The sequence below is a fragment of the Ochotona curzoniae genome, unplaced genomic scaffold (assembly GCF_017591425.1).
Source record: "Ochotona curzoniae isolate NIBS_2020 unplaced genomic scaffold, NIBS_Ocur_1.0 contig_430, whole genome shotgun sequence".
Lineage (NCBI taxonomy): Eukaryota > Metazoa > Chordata > Mammalia > Lagomorpha > Ochotonidae > Ochotona > Ochotona curzoniae.
Genome location: NW_024466219.1, coordinates 22,718,510 through 22,734,162, shown reverse-complemented (window position 1 = coordinate 22,734,162; position 15,653 = coordinate 22,718,510). Strand labels below are relative to the sequence as shown.

Here is a 15,653-nt window from a genome sequence, read left to right as displayed (position 1 = left end):
AGCATCTAAAACACACAGACTAGGGATGCTTTGGGCTCATGTTTTATTTATTTATTTATGTAAGAGTCTAAGCAGTCACAACACCGTGCTTCTGGCCATTCTGCCATTATACAAGCTAAAAAGACCTGCTCAGCAGCTGAAGGGTCCTCTTCAGTAGCATGTTTGAAAAGTGAATAAAAATTTATTTAATTCATAGAAATCTGACCCAGCAATTCAGTAGAACAGTTCATAAAACTACAGGTGGACATTAACTTCAAACACTAAACACAAGGTACCACATGACTGTAAGCAAGTTGGACTTGGAGTAACACACCATGACATTTACAAAAATTGCATGGCAAGAACAACGAAGGAGAACATTTTTTGTTTAGTGAACCAGAACCAAGTTTAGCTTTCTTTGTAGATCAATAATCCTTTAAATATATTACAAAATTACCTTTCAAATACTGCACTTTTCAGTCCTTCCCGGGAAGTATTTCAGAGCCAACCATATGTCAGCATGAGGACCTGACACCACAGGGTGTGGTTCTTCAGGATCCCAGCACCGAGGAAATGTGTGTGGAAAACCATCATGTGACAGGACGGGCTCACCAGCCAATTCCATGTTTTCAATGTTTCCATCTCAATGAAACCAAAATGGCATTTCCCTCCAAATACTTTCTCTTTCAAAACCGGAATATCTTTTCTGAATAGCCGTGACTCACTTAAGAAGTCACTTCACCAAGATGTTGACTTTAGAAAAGCTAGCTCATCCTCAAGATGATTTTTTATGTCTTCTTATAAACAGGATGTCACAGTTGGAAGAGTAAATTAACTCAATCACCAAAAGGTCTATATTTGGGGAAAATATTCAATAGAAATATTTTTGTGGAGTCTACTTCCAGTGGGGGGGGGGGGAAGATGGCTTGTCCGTCTTAATTGTCAGTCTTAAAATGAAATAACATTAGTCAGATGACCTAGAAAAAAACTAAAATTGGTAAAGGACACCAAAACAACACACAAATCCCACTTGTTTTCTTACATGTAAGCTTTATGAATCAACTTCTGCACTGATCCACTTACTTGGACCAAGAATTATATCAGAGTAACATCTGAACTGTTTGATTTACTTGCTGAAGATTTTTTTAGTTGTAGTTGTAAAAAGAAAAAAAAATCTTAACTTTTGCAAGCATGAAGTTCAAAGTAGCTACTTTAAGGAGACCCACACTCACATCTCTTGTACATTAAGAAACTAGTATAGGAGTGGGGTTTTGGTCTAGCAATTAAGACATCAGTTGGGATGCTGAATCCATCAGATTACTTCCATTCAAGTCCTGGCCATAGGCCCTGCATTCCAACTTTCGGCTAATACAGATCCATACAGATCCTGGGAGCACAGCAACAGTTCCAATAATCGGGTTCCTGTCACCCACATGAGACAACTGGTTCTCAAGTAAATGTACCCCTTCTTTAAAAATTTTAAAGAAAGAGAATAAGCTGTTTTCATGTGTGTGTGTGTGTGTGTGTGTGTGTTTGCAGATTCTTGCAGGGTGCTACAATCCACTCTCCCTCCCAGACACCTCAGCTACCTGGCAGGAATATTCATTCCATACTTCTTACTGTTCTTGTAACCACTCGTGCTTTCTTTAAGGAAGAACTCTCAAATGATAACAAAAGCAGTAAAGATGGATGGAGGTGCACAGGTTCAGGAATACACAAACTTTCCCAGTAACCAAAAAAAAGAAAAAAAAGGTCTAATATTCCCCCCTTGTGTGACAGGTGGCAGCCTCTGAGAGGGTGGCGCCCTTCTTTGTATCTTTTCTCTGATACTTGCTGAAACTTGCAAAAGAAACTCATTCAATCTAATCCAATGTAGCACAAGCATATGCTGGGAACAGTCTTTCCACCCAGCATTAATGAAGCTCTGGTCCCACAAAGTCTCAGAGCAGTAAAGCTCTCCATGAGGTCATAGCAGGCCACTCCTGGCAGACTTTTCTGTCTGGCCCTGGCAATCCTACATCCTAGTCTATATAGACATTTCAACTGATATGTAGAATATTTGAAACTTTACTGAGCACCAATGAAAGCCCTTGGGGTAAGCCCTTGGGGTAGACTTCCACTGACTCATGCAGGGACAGTCCTGAGACCATCAGGTCATACAGATAAGCTACATGTCTCTAGCTGTCTTTCTCAGTAAAAAAGCTGATGGCTTCATTGCCAGCACTGTCACCTTCCCGAGTCTATTCAGTACCTAGAAGGACAGAAGGATTTGAATTGGTATCCTTGAAATCACGATGGTAACTATCTTTACTATAACGTCCATGAAAAAAATTATATAGAGCAGATCATACAGGAAAGAGGGCAAGTGAAGTGGAGTTCAAGCCATATCTACATGGCGCTAAAGCAAAGGCTCTTCTCATTGTGTGTGTCACCTAAAATACCGACTACTCTCCTTGTCAATCATGTTATCTTAGTCAAGGTTTCCTGTTGTAATAGAAACCAAAACCAGAATAGTATAAATGAAAATTCTGTTTATGATAAATACAAATTTATTTTTTCACGGTTCTAGAGGGCTGAAATTCTAATTTCAAAGGTGCAAGTGTCTGGAAGACCCATCACCCCATGGCAGAAGGTAGAAGGGCAAGAGAGAGAATGAGAAAGATTAGGAGGTGAACTTGCTCCTTTGAACACAGCACCAATACTGCCCATGCAGGTGGCACCCTTACAACCTAAGCATCTCGTAAGTGTTCCATTTCCTAGTGTTGTCACAAAGGCAATTAAACTCTGACACAGACTTTGTAAAGAACGAACATTCAAACCGCAGCATCCCCAGTTCATGACTAAGAGCAGGAAGCCACACAAGGCATGTTCTTCCCCTTCAAGGTTCTGAGCTGGAAATCGTGTGGGTTCAAGGACAAGTGCTATCTTACCAGGGATTTCCTTTCCTTGTGCATCCCTCAGGCTGCAAGTTTCCAACCCTGGCGAGCCTGTCCTAAAGAACTTAAACACCCCCTCCTCTTACATTGAATTTTCTTTCCCTGTGATTTAATTCCCTGAATCTAGCCATTTTGGACTAATGTTTCCCATGCATTTCATCTTTATAAACCTATATTATAGCATGCAGACTAGGATATATAACTTCATTCTAAACACAATGACGTTATTCTTTATACTCAAAGTATTATAGTTTGGATATAAATTTGATTTCAACTACTTTGTGTAACTTTATTAATGCAAGTTAGCCTGATGTTTTGTAGGAAGGATGGGAGAAGTCCTCCTTTTTGTGTTAGTATGTTTTTATGTTATTTTATGTAGGTAATTTAAACACAGTCCTTCTCCTTGTTTCAAGAACTGAGAGGCTAAGAGCTCATATATTGATACTATCTCAGATACTATCGAGTAAACAAATAACAAAACCCTCCAAAGGCTAAAAAATGTCATTAAATCTCCCTAACATTTTAACTAGTTTTTGAGATTCCAGACTTCAGTGTTCTAGAAAGTTTCATATTTCTTACTAAGTGTTCTAAATTTAGGAAGAATGCCATCAGTAAAAGAATACTGTCATGATCATGAAAGATCAACCCATTGAGTCACTCAGTTACCCTCGGTAAAGATGGAAGTTTCATCCCTAGAAATTACCTTCACATCTCAATATAGAGCAATCTGTAGGCTTCTTCACTGAACGTATAACTTACTGCCTGCCTCACAAAGCCACAACTATCAGTGATTCAATGCTTTCCTCTTTGCTTTTTTTCCTCTTTATTTCTACAATGCTTCTGTATACTCACTCTGAAGCAGAACTTAATTTCTTGATTTGTCCACAGTCCTAGGACTTCTGAACAATTTGTGTCAAATCCCATTAGTTAATCATGCACATGGCTGCCAATTCTCTTGTGTGCTGTCTGACAGTCACTGGCCATAGGGAGAGATGACCAGACCCTTTCCAGAATTTTCCAAGGGAATGACATAGAACAGTAGGAAGAGTCTACTTATTTGCATTGCTATTCCTGCATTTCATACATTCTGTTCCAAAGGAACAGGAACTAGATTAATTATTTTCATGAGAGGCTGGGTAGAGTTTCTAGCTGGGACAATTTGTCTCAACAACTAGATGAATGAACGAACAAATGAATGAGGAATATAATCCATTTTCATGAGCTATCCATAAGCCTCTTTTTAAAACCAATGCTACTTTCTCAATCATGGTGATCATGCAAGTACTGATGACTGGTTTTCAGACATCATTCCTGACAAAGTGTCTGTATTACCTGTTGAATTCTTCCAAGATTTTATCTGGTGGTCAGCTCAATAATAGCAATTTTAATACCAGCTCTCTCTCTCCACATAATTGCAAAATTCTTAGGCAACATCAGACACTGGTTTCTAGAAGATCTCTACTAGAACAAACTGTTTTAAATGGCAACAACAACTTACTATGGTATTTCAAGAGAAACTGATATGCTTTCATGACAAAACTCCCTTCAATTAAGCCAGCTCTGAGTGCTCCATTGAATGAGTCACATTTTCACTTATAAAGGAAATTAGGAGTTTGGTCACGGAAAGCTGCATTTCCAGTAATGACCCTTAAAACACAACTCTAAGAAAATGAATTACTAGCGTAAAACATGCAAATAAGTTGTTTCCAAGTAAAAAAATCTGGCAGTAAGTAATTATGTAATTGTAAAAAATTAGAAAAAGTATAACAAAGGTTAAGTACCAAATGGAGAATAATTTTTCCTGGAAAAGACCCAAATTACATTACTTTTTTTTTTTTTCGGTACAAAGTGAGTACTAAGCAAAATGCCAGATCAATCAGGTAAAACATTCACTAACTGCACACAGGGTTATGAAATTTTCATTATTTAACCAACTATACTAAATTTCAGTGTTCAAAATTTGAGGATACTTATGCATGGCTAAATAAACATATGCTCAGATGGAATATGTGTTTTTATGATATCAGTTAGGAGAATTATTTTTAATTTCAGAATTTCTGGTTATTTTAAAAGTTGATAATATAGGAGCATTTATTTGTGAAAACCATAAATTGGCATCTGACTTTCACTCATTCAGCTTGTCTCTATGAAATAACTGGTTTTAGGAAAGTTAAGTATTTTTAAACATTTCCTGGGGCAACTTTGAAACAAGCCATGGAGTTATTTCTTAACATCATCCCTATACTGTACCCATATTAAAGGAGACACTAGCTTTAAAAAGTGACTTCAAGTTGTATTCAGCTAGACAATATTTGGAGCTTCTCCAGTTCTAAAGAATAGCTAACCAATGCTTTTATGTATACTTTACAGACACGGACCAAGATAACGAGCTGTAAATGCAAGTTTGAATAACTAAAAGACAATCTGCTATGAATTCCCAGGGAACTAACATTAGTTCTGGGTTTTCAGTGATGTAAAGCTGATGGCTCCAGCTCCCAATCTCTGAGGTAAGCATGACTTAACACGGGAGAGCTGGAGGAGTTCCCAGCCAAGCAGTGGCTGTTGTGTGCATAGGAGAGAACCAAAGGAGTATGCCTTCTCTCTCTCGCTTTCCTCCTCCTCCCTGCCGTCCTTCTCAAATAAGTTTATAAAAATCACCTTCTAAAAAGTGTTTATTTTCCTTTAACAGCACCACAGTTGCAAAAACTTTTTTTTAAAACTTTCTTCAAGGATGTTCAGTATAGCAATGGCAGTGAGTGAAGATACACTGCAGTACACATCTCTACTACACAGAAAAAAGGACTCTCAATTAATCAGTTCAAATATACCTTGATAATATGACACAGGATTTCCTACCTTAGCCATGACACACTTAACAGCAGAATATTGAATTTGTAACTGTAACTAAAGGACTATATTACAGTGACAATATGGGGGGGGGAAGGGTGGAAAAAAAACTGAAGGTAGGAATACCTATAAATTGCATCATGCAAAATAATAATAGAATTGAATTAAAGCATAAGCCTACTCCTATTCAGAAAGGCTTAAAGTGGCCATCAGATTATGAGTACATGTTACAGAAGGCACATCTTTATTTTTTTGAAACACAGTTTAACAGAAAGATGAGAAGGTTCATGTTAGGTTTTTTAATGTCACTGATAACATTTGCAACAGGTGGAAAGAATCTGTCTAGTGTGACACATAGTAACAAGAAGGAAGGTTCTGAAATATAAATGACTGATGGTTCCCCATGGGGAGGTCGCCTTAGCTGGACAGTTACCTTTGCAGTCATAAACTATGCAGATGTAAAAGCTCATTTTGCATATTCTACTGAAATAGATGAGCAATTGCTTTCTAAGACTCATTTTTTAAAAGCCTCAGTTTTCATTTTTCGAAACTTATCATCAAGGACACACATTTTTGGACCAACCTTTGCCACATCAGCCCCCTCATCCACATTTTAATTCCAAAACAATGCCATGGTTGTGCGGATCTGGCAGGTGGGACCGACAGTATTAGGGACACCATCCCACAGGTTCACACAGGGCAACATAAATACACAAATTAAGGAAACACAAACTCAGCACCACTGATCTGCTGCTTCTTATTAATCTTATTCTGCAGTTGTCATTTTAATCATATCAAATCCCTATGTTAATTACTGTGAAGGCACATTCCTACCATTTTTTTGTTACTCTGCAGAATAAAAATTAAATTAACAAATTTAAGGAAGGGAAGAATATAATACCAAGCTAAAAATAACAAAATTAGTTATTAGATTATACTTTTAAATAGCATACAAATATTTTATCAGCCCGTTTTCTAATGACAGTGGGTGAAGACTCTGAATTCAAGATCCTCACGGATATACTTGAGGTGTTTTCGCTGGATTTCTTTCTTTGGATTGTTAAGATTGGCTATTAATAGCCCCCATGAGATAGCTAATTTTAGTGTTGATATAAAGGTAAAGTTTAGAGGAAAATTATTTTCATTTATAAAACCATAAAACAAAACTATATTTCCCCTAGCTCTGTTTATGCAGTTGCCACAAAGACAATATTATTTTAGGATTTCACCCACCCACAGTTTTTAAAATTTGTAATCTTTATTATTTTTAGAGTCACTTGGACTATGAGGGTCACATACTGGATTACCACAGTCCGTGCACTCTTTAAAGTTAAATACATTCAGCATAAGGATGTGAGTTCCACACTAGGCCTGATCCCATAATTCCACAACACTTGACAATTGCTACAAAATCTTGTTAGTCATATTTATAAAATGGTAAGGCAGCGCAAGATGACAGGGCCACAAGTATTCTTTTCAATGATTTCATTTTCTCTTTAAATCAACAGATTTTTCACTTCTACTTAAAGCAATTATACAACTTTAGTGAGAGTTAAAAAAAAATGGGAATTTGGGGACAGAAATCTGTCTTTTCATATGGAGTTTCAAAGTCTGAAACTCTCGCTATGGTAATCATAAAATTTAAAATCTCTAACAGAGAGCTGCAGCCTTCTTTTTAGAGAATTGTTGTGGATCAATTCTGCACAAAGCAAAGCTTCGCTCATGAAAATCTCGCCCTCTTCAAGGATATTATACAACCATTAGCCACGGTGAGGGCTTTACCAGGTTAAATTGCAATGAACAAATCAACAGAAATGTGAACCATCCATCCTGAGATTTTCTAGCACTTCAGAGTGTATTTTCTTTTCTAAAAATATTTAAGAAGTTTGAATCAAGACAAAAAAGAGCCAGAAAGTATAAAATTCTTTTAAAACCAAATTATGCTGGTGTAAGCTTAGCCTGAGAAATTGAAATCCCCAAGCTCTACCACAATGTTTGATACAACTTTCTAACATCCCCCTGGGTTTTGTTTCACAGAATGATTTTTATTTGGCGGAATTGGTAAAAATGACCCACAACAGAATATTAATGTGCTTGCTTGCACCACTAGTTCTACAATTTATTTAAAACTGGAATAACAAAAAATAATAAAGGGCAAAATTGGCATTTCTAAGAAAGAGAGTTGAACGGACCAGAATGTAAGATCTAAGAGTTACAATAATAAGACACACAGCAGTTAAGATAACATAAGAAAAAATAAAGAAATAAGGGCGAATCCAATAATGCAGACACTGAGATCCATCTCACCCACTGAGCTCAGTCAAAAATACTGCTCTCAGAACGAACAATGAAATACATAAATATCTCTTTAAAAAGAAGGTTTTGGGTAACCAAGAAGTACTCCTTTAAAGTTTGCAGAAAGGGTCCACACAGAACAGTCAAAGATATGTTAAACCTGAATTCTTTTTTAAAAAGATTTATTTTATTTTTATTGCAAAATTAGATAAGATATCCAGAGAGGAGGAGAGACAGAGAAGAAGATCCTCCATCTGATGATTCACTCCCTAAGTGACCACAACAGCCAGAGTTGCGCCTATTCAAAGCCAGGAGACAAAAACTTCTTCCAGGCCTCCCATGTGGGTGCAGGATCCCAAGGTCGTGGGCCATCCCCAACTGCCTTCGCAGGCCACAGGCAGGAAGCTGGTCAGGAAGTGGAGCTGCCAGGATTAGAACCAGTGCTCGTATGGGATCCTGGCATATTCAAGGCTAGGACTTTAGCCACTATGCCACCGTGCCAGGTCCAAACCTGAATTCTTTTATCACTGCAAAAGTAAATGGACCACCTAAGAAGCAGATGTTTGCTTCATGAAATTAAGGTAGGAATGTACAATTCTTAACAAGCAAGAAGTTTTTAAAGGTTAAAACACACACACACTTTCCGTATCATCCTTCTGTTTACATCCAGAGTTAGGAAATTACTCTTCATCTTCCAAAAAAAGACACCATGAATTTGCAAACCCCTGTACACCTTCAGACTGTGACCTTGTTTGGAAATAAGACCCGTGCAGCTATGAGTAGCTAAGATGAGCTCCTCCTGGACTGGGTGAGCCTTTAGCCCATTCACTGCTGTCATTAAAATAACCAGGGGGTTTGGAGACAGAAACAGAAGCATAAAGGCCTTGTAGTGATGAGGCAGAGTTGGGAGCAATGCAGTTGCCAGCCAAGGATGGCTAATCAGGAAGAGGCAATGGAAGATTCTACCCAGAGGTTAGGCAAGGTCATGGCCTTGCTGACACTTTTTGGGAGACAATGACTGTCTATGAATTTAATGCTACCCAGTCTGTGGTATTTTAAAATAACATTCCTAGGACACCCACAGGACCACCATGTTTTGTCAGAAACTTAACTAAAAATTGCACCTAAAGGACACAGGTCAGGAGAGCAACGTCAGGACCAAGAAAGTCTTACCTGCAACGTAGTCGCCAAATCCAATGGTTGTGAGAGTGATGACCACAAAATAGATGGCATCCAGGGCACTCCAGCCCTCTATGTGCTTGAATATGACCGCAGGCAGAGCCACAAAGAGCACGCAGCCAAACAGGATAAAGATGATCGTGGAGATGATGCGAATCTTGGTCTGACTAACGTTCCATTTCTAGGGAGCAGACAGAGTCGGGCAGAAGAGAGAAGCGTGGGAACAGAGGGAGAGAGAGATTACCAGGATTCCCAAAGACAATCTCCACACTATCATTAGCAAGTAAGCATGTCTTAATCCATTTTAGAGGTAACTTTCAGTGAAAATTGGACATAACTTTATAAAAGCAGTAAATGCTAACAAGGATGCTACTTTATACTTACAAAGCTCTACAACAGGTAAAACCCTTTCGAAAGTACATTACATGTGATCTGAGAATGTAACTTTGAAGTGCATCCTTTGTTAACTTGATATGCTTTTAAAATATTTTTGTCTATAAGCATACAATTAATCGTGGGCCAAACACAATTTCAAAATATATAGAATAGGAAATTGAAGAACTTTATATTCACAATTGACAACTGGCAAACATTTAAGTATGAAATTAATTTATGTTTCAAAATTACAAAGACTACTTCTTTCATTAATTCACTTGATTTGAGTATAAAACCAAAGGATCTAAAGACTTTTCTCTTTTCCTCTCCCACGGTCTTAACTCATACAACGGGGGTAAATGTTTCATCAGTAAGGTTGGGAATTCACCACCCCTAACTCACAGCTCTCATCAAGCACTCCTATTTGTGCACACCCTTTTCCAAGAAGACACTTCCACAAGTGAAGCTTTAATCTATGCAGCAGTCTGCTCCCAGTTCTTAATTTGAACTATATGAACTGCTATATGTTTCCAACTCTGACTACATCTGTAAAAAGCTTTCGGTCACCTTAATAAAAATCATGGGATGTTGGAGTATGAGGGATTTTCAGAGAGATCTTCCAAGTCACCAGGGAAGACAAGAGACGACATCAGTTGCTCTAACCCACCATCCTCTCCTCAGATGTGAGTTAAATCAGTTCATAATTGTAAATTAAAAAAAAAATAGCCCTTGATATCCAATGTTAGATCATGGGTACTGGAATGCCATTACCACAAGGGCAAGGAATCTGTTTATGTATGGATGTACACATAACACGAAAAACATCATTCAGAATCCAGCAAGTACTCTAATATCACTGAATAAAAATATAAACTGTCTAGTATCACCAAATTTATGACACTAACCTGCTGTTTTGATTGACATATGTACAGAACACTTGTAATATCGACACAAGAAAAGTATAATACCAACAAAACAAAAAAACTCCTAGCTTATCATTGAAATGTTTGTTTATTTTTATCTACTTGATAGAAAGAGTGACAAAAACAGAATGAATTTTCCACCTGCTGGTTGGCTTCCAAAATGCCCACAACAACTACGTCTGGGTCAGGCCTAAGTTAGGAACCTGGACATCTGCCAAGGTCTTCAATGGGTGGCAATGGACCAGACATTTGAGCCATCCATTGCTGCCTCCCGGGATGCATTTGCAGGAAGCTAAATCAGAGGCCAGGACTCAAACTCAGACAAGGAATACAGGTGTCCCAGCAGCAGCCTAATGGACCATGCAACAACACCCACTCCTGAGATGTCTATTTTAGAACAATGATATCTTATCCCACTCCAACAATAAAAATGTTTGAGCAACTTTGACTGTAAATCTGAAGTATGATCAACACTGAAACTAGAAACATAGCTTCAATTTAGCAAATAATATTCAATAGCACATTACCGTTTCATTACTGTCATTAAATGTTAATATTATTTGGAAGTTATGCTGAATTACATTTCTTAAACAAGTTCCTATCAATGTCATTAATAAATCAAGCTATATGTTTGCTACTTGATAATACAAATTCCCAAAAGTGGTTACATAACTTTACAATGCCACCAGCATTGTAAAATAATAAAAAGTATGCATTATTGTTGCATTGTAAAAAATAGAAAATTATCCATCATTTGCTCTAGAAGATTTAGTATATTGGCAACAACATTCTGAGTAACACCCCATAGTACCACCATTCACAGCATAGAGAAAGGAAAATGCAAGTTTGAGGATAAAATTACTACATTATGAAAGAGTAAATGTAGATTTTGAATCTGTTATTGTTGATTTCTGCTATTTCTTACAAATGAAATTTCCTTGTGCACTAATTTATGCATTCAGCTATCCATACAACTAATTAAGATAAACAAGTTAGATGTTAGTGGAGTCACGTAATATTGGAGTAACAACCTTAATGACTGAATTTTTAGCATTACAGAAAAGCCATAATATTTTAAAGAGTTAAAGAAAAACACGTGCAGTCAAAAGTTTAACATACTCACAATAAATGTATCTTCAACTTTGGCAATTCCTTTTCCAAATATGGTCCCCAGTTGATCTCCAACTCCAGCCAAAAGAAAACCAAAGAGAGGAATTCCCAGCAAGGCATAGATAATACAGAATATTTTTCCACCTTCTGTGCGTGGTGAGATGTTTCCAAATCCTAAAAATAAAAAATTATAAGTAAATCAGATGTCTACATATGAGCTATGGCTTAAAAGACTGATTCAGAAAAATCTCAAATATTAAAAAATATAAATCACAATTTCAACTAGCTTAGAATCCCATTGTATTACATAACATTTTAACAAAATATTTTATAAGAAAATATTTCAATATTTCAAGTGTAGCTAATGTTGCAATTCAATTTTAATAAGATGATGAACACTGAGGCTGTAACACACATAATAAAACCAATATTCCCATCAAATTTACTTCTACTTCTCAGCTAATCCTGTTAACTGTCATTTAGAATATACTGAAAACAAAGTACTGCCCAAATTTAAGAATATTTAATAGCCTCACACCATGTTCTGAAGAATCTCATCAAATTACGATGCCATTCCTCATAAGGGACATTGGCGAGACAACACTACAGAGAAAATCAATGTTTCATACACAAATGGTTGTAAAGATTGGAGTTACTTATGTGAGGAAAAGAAGATAGAGAGTAGCAGGTGAGTTGGTTTCAACTTTTTGAGTGACTGAAGCATAGAAGAATAAGCAAACTTACTTTGATAGTTGAAGACAAAGAACAAAAATAACAAACGCCAACTGCAGAAAGAGAATTCATTCTAGAAGTACTACAACCAAAATGTAGAGTTCAATGGCTACAGGATATAAACAAGAACAAGATAATCACTTTTACGTAACATTTTGGATGAATGTTCTTCCACGATTCCTTATAACACAGAGTTGCTACTAGTCCATGGCAAATGTACATGGCAATGTTAGAGCAGCTTTCTCTAATACCTGCCCTCACCATGGGTGGTGATCACTCACTGATGCAAAAAAGCAAAAAAAAAAAATACTGAGCACCTATTGCCACACAGCATGTTAAAACATGACGGATAAAACTGAGGTAGATACTCCTGATTTCTCAGAATGTACAATCCAGGGAGGAACATGGACAAGTGGCGGATAAACTCTTGAGCGCTAAGTATGCGCTACAGAAGGAGAAGGTTCCCTTAGCACAATATATAAATCAGTAGCTGATCCACAAGGTCTTTTATCATGAGTGTGATTCTTCACAGTGCTGTTTCAATTCACCTTTCCTTATCTGCTGTCACCCTCACACACTCCCAAGTGAAAATCTTCCATTTTCCCAAATATGCTGCATTTTCATTTTGCCTCCAAGACTTTGTATGTGTAACTTCTAATCTTGCCAGGAATCCTACTTTGTTCTGCCCCAATGGGTAATTTTTACTCAGTCACATACAAAGAAATCTGACAGGACGATGGACCCTGACATATGGAATCTACACATGTAACTCATGTCTTTCCAAGCTTCTCTGCACAAAGCATCCATCCAAGACAGGCAGAAAAGAGAGTCACACAGTTTATATCAAAGTCATCTGGAGAACACAAAGGATATCACAAATAATAAAACATTAAAGAAGTGAAACTGGTCTATTTTGGCCAATGCGTCATTGAACTAAGAACATGTGCCACTTGTCAAATTAGTAGGATTCACTCTGTGTTTCTGCTTCTGATTTGAGAGGGAGGAAAAGGGAGAGAGAGAATGAATCTATCCAGTGGCTCACTTCCCAAATGTCTACAACAGCCAGGGACCATGGTCCTAGCCAGGCATGAGGAATGCTTGTCTCCCACATACGTGGGCAAGATCCAATCACTTGAGACACCACCTGTTTCATCCAGCAGTCTGTATTGGCAGGGAACCAGAATCAAAGAGCTGGGATTCAGACCCATGCACTCGCTCAAGGGTACACCATTTGGACATGGGTCCTCTGATTATCTCAGAAAGTTCTATTCTTTTTTAAAGAAAAAAAATGTATTGAACAACTTTATTTATATGTAAAGCCCAGAGACACAGAGATAAAGAACAATTCCACAAACCAACACATACAAGTGCACACACCTAGAGAGTGAGCGAGATACCCCATCTGCTGGTTCATTTCCTAAATGGTAACATCACTCAGGACGGGTCCAGGCAGAACCCAGGAAGAACCAAGAGTTTCATCCAAGTCTTCCATTGCGGTATAGAGGGTACATCAGGCCATCGTCCTTGCCTTTCCAGCTACACAAGTGAGCAGGGAGCTGGATTCAAAGCAGAGACCAGGATTCAAAGCCAGACATCCCAATACCAGATGCCTTTGTAGAATGCAGAGGTTTAACCCACAGTGTTGTAACACTGGCCCCACAATACTTTACCACTGCTTTACATAAATAATCCTGCAGCCTGGAGTAGTGCATGGGATATCTTACTCCTTTTCTGTATAAGGATAAATTTCTTATAAGAAATAATCTCTCTCCAAGAAGGATCATAAAGACATGAATTAGAGATTATACACCCTCACACAGAGGGAAGGGTAGGGTTCTTATTTTTCAGGAAGAAAAGCAAATGAAACAAACAGTTGCTTCTGCATCCTAAGACTATTCTTCATGGAGGCTATGTGGTTGTTCAGCCAACATGTCCAAGGAGAGCCAGACCCAAAACAAGCCTTTGGAGGAGGAAAGGGTGGACATCTCTGCTTTTCAGACAGAAATTGTCCAGTTGATGCCACCCATCCTCAATACTTTTTACTAGAACAAACAAATCTTCCTGAGGAGCTGATTCTGAATTCATCAGATGCTCTAGACATAAAAGCTAGCTTGACTGACCCTAGAAAACTAACCTCAAGGAAAGAGCTGCACACGAATCTCATTTCAAAAAAAGCAAGTTGGAATACTGATCACCATGGATACAGGGATGGAAATGACCAAGACTGACTTACTTGATCAATAATGCAATCCTGGTACCTTTGCCATGTCTGAGACCAAAGTGTACATGGAGGCTCTGGAGGCTGGTGCAAATATCACCAGTTAGGCCAGTTGGGGTATTGGTTTTTATTCTGCATTTCTGGTTGTTGAGAAGGTGACTGTAATAACCAAGCATAATAACAACAACTAGTATGCCTTGGGAGTCCTCTCTGCTTGGGGACACTTCATCTTGATTACTGACCAAGGTGACTCTATGAAGTGCAGGGCAAAGAATGTCCTGTATCTGGCCAAAAACCCTACTGAGCATTTGGAGAGGAGAAAGCAGATCCTAGACGCATTTACAGCTGATTGGCTACTTGATCACGCTTCTGTGGAGAAGCAACACAATAAAGCCATCAAGTAGAGGAAAAGCAAGACAAAGTGGAAGAAAAAGAAAAGGAGTCTGATGAGAAACCTGAAATAGATGCTGGTTCTGACCAGGAAGAAGAAGAAAAAGGCAATTAGGGAGTACACTGTCCGATTAGGGCTTAATAAAACAAAGCCTATTTGGACCAGAAAACCTGACGATATTATTAATGATGAGTATAGAAAATTATATAAGCACTTGACTATTGACTGGGGAGACCACTGAGTGGCCAAGCTGTTTTCAGTTGAAGAAAAACTGGCATTCAGAGCTCTACTTCTTCTAAGATTTGCTCCTGTTGACTTTTAAGAAAATAAAAAGAAAACAACATTGAGTTGTGTGTTTGCTGAGTTTTCACATGGATAACTGAGGGGCTAATCCCTGAGTATCTGAGCATTATTAGAGGGATGATGGAATCTGAGGAGCTTTAGCTAAATATTTCCCATGAGGTGCTACAACAAGGCAAAGTTTTGAGAGCTATCACGAGAATTTGGTCAAAAAATGTCTAGAACTCCTCAGCGAACCAGCAGAAGGTAGACAGAGCTATAAAACCTTTGGCAAGCAGTTCTCTAAAGCTTGGAACACACGAAGACTAAAAACCCAAAGAATCTTTCTGAGCTGATAAAATACTACACATTTACTTTTGGTGCTGTGA

General features: G+C 37.9%; 1 protein-coding gene across 3 annotated transcripts in view; it reads right to left on the bottom strand.

Annotated features, from left to right (window-relative positions):
- Nucleotides 1–15,653, bottom strand: part of KCNK2 (potassium two pore domain channel subfamily K member 2) — a 184,751-nt gene that overhangs the window by 33,874 nt on the left and 135,224 nt on the right. For all 3 annotated transcript variants that reach the window (XM_040985309.1, XM_040985310.1, XM_040985308.1), the window contains 2 exons: nt 11,658–11,818; nt 9,231–9,417 (listed from right to left, as the gene is read on the bottom strand). In XM_040985309.1, the coding sequence (XP_040841243.1) occupies nt 9,231–9,417; nt 11,658–11,818 (348 nt within the window). The remainder of the gene's footprint in view (nt 1–9,230; nt 9,418–11,657; nt 11,819–15,653) is intronic.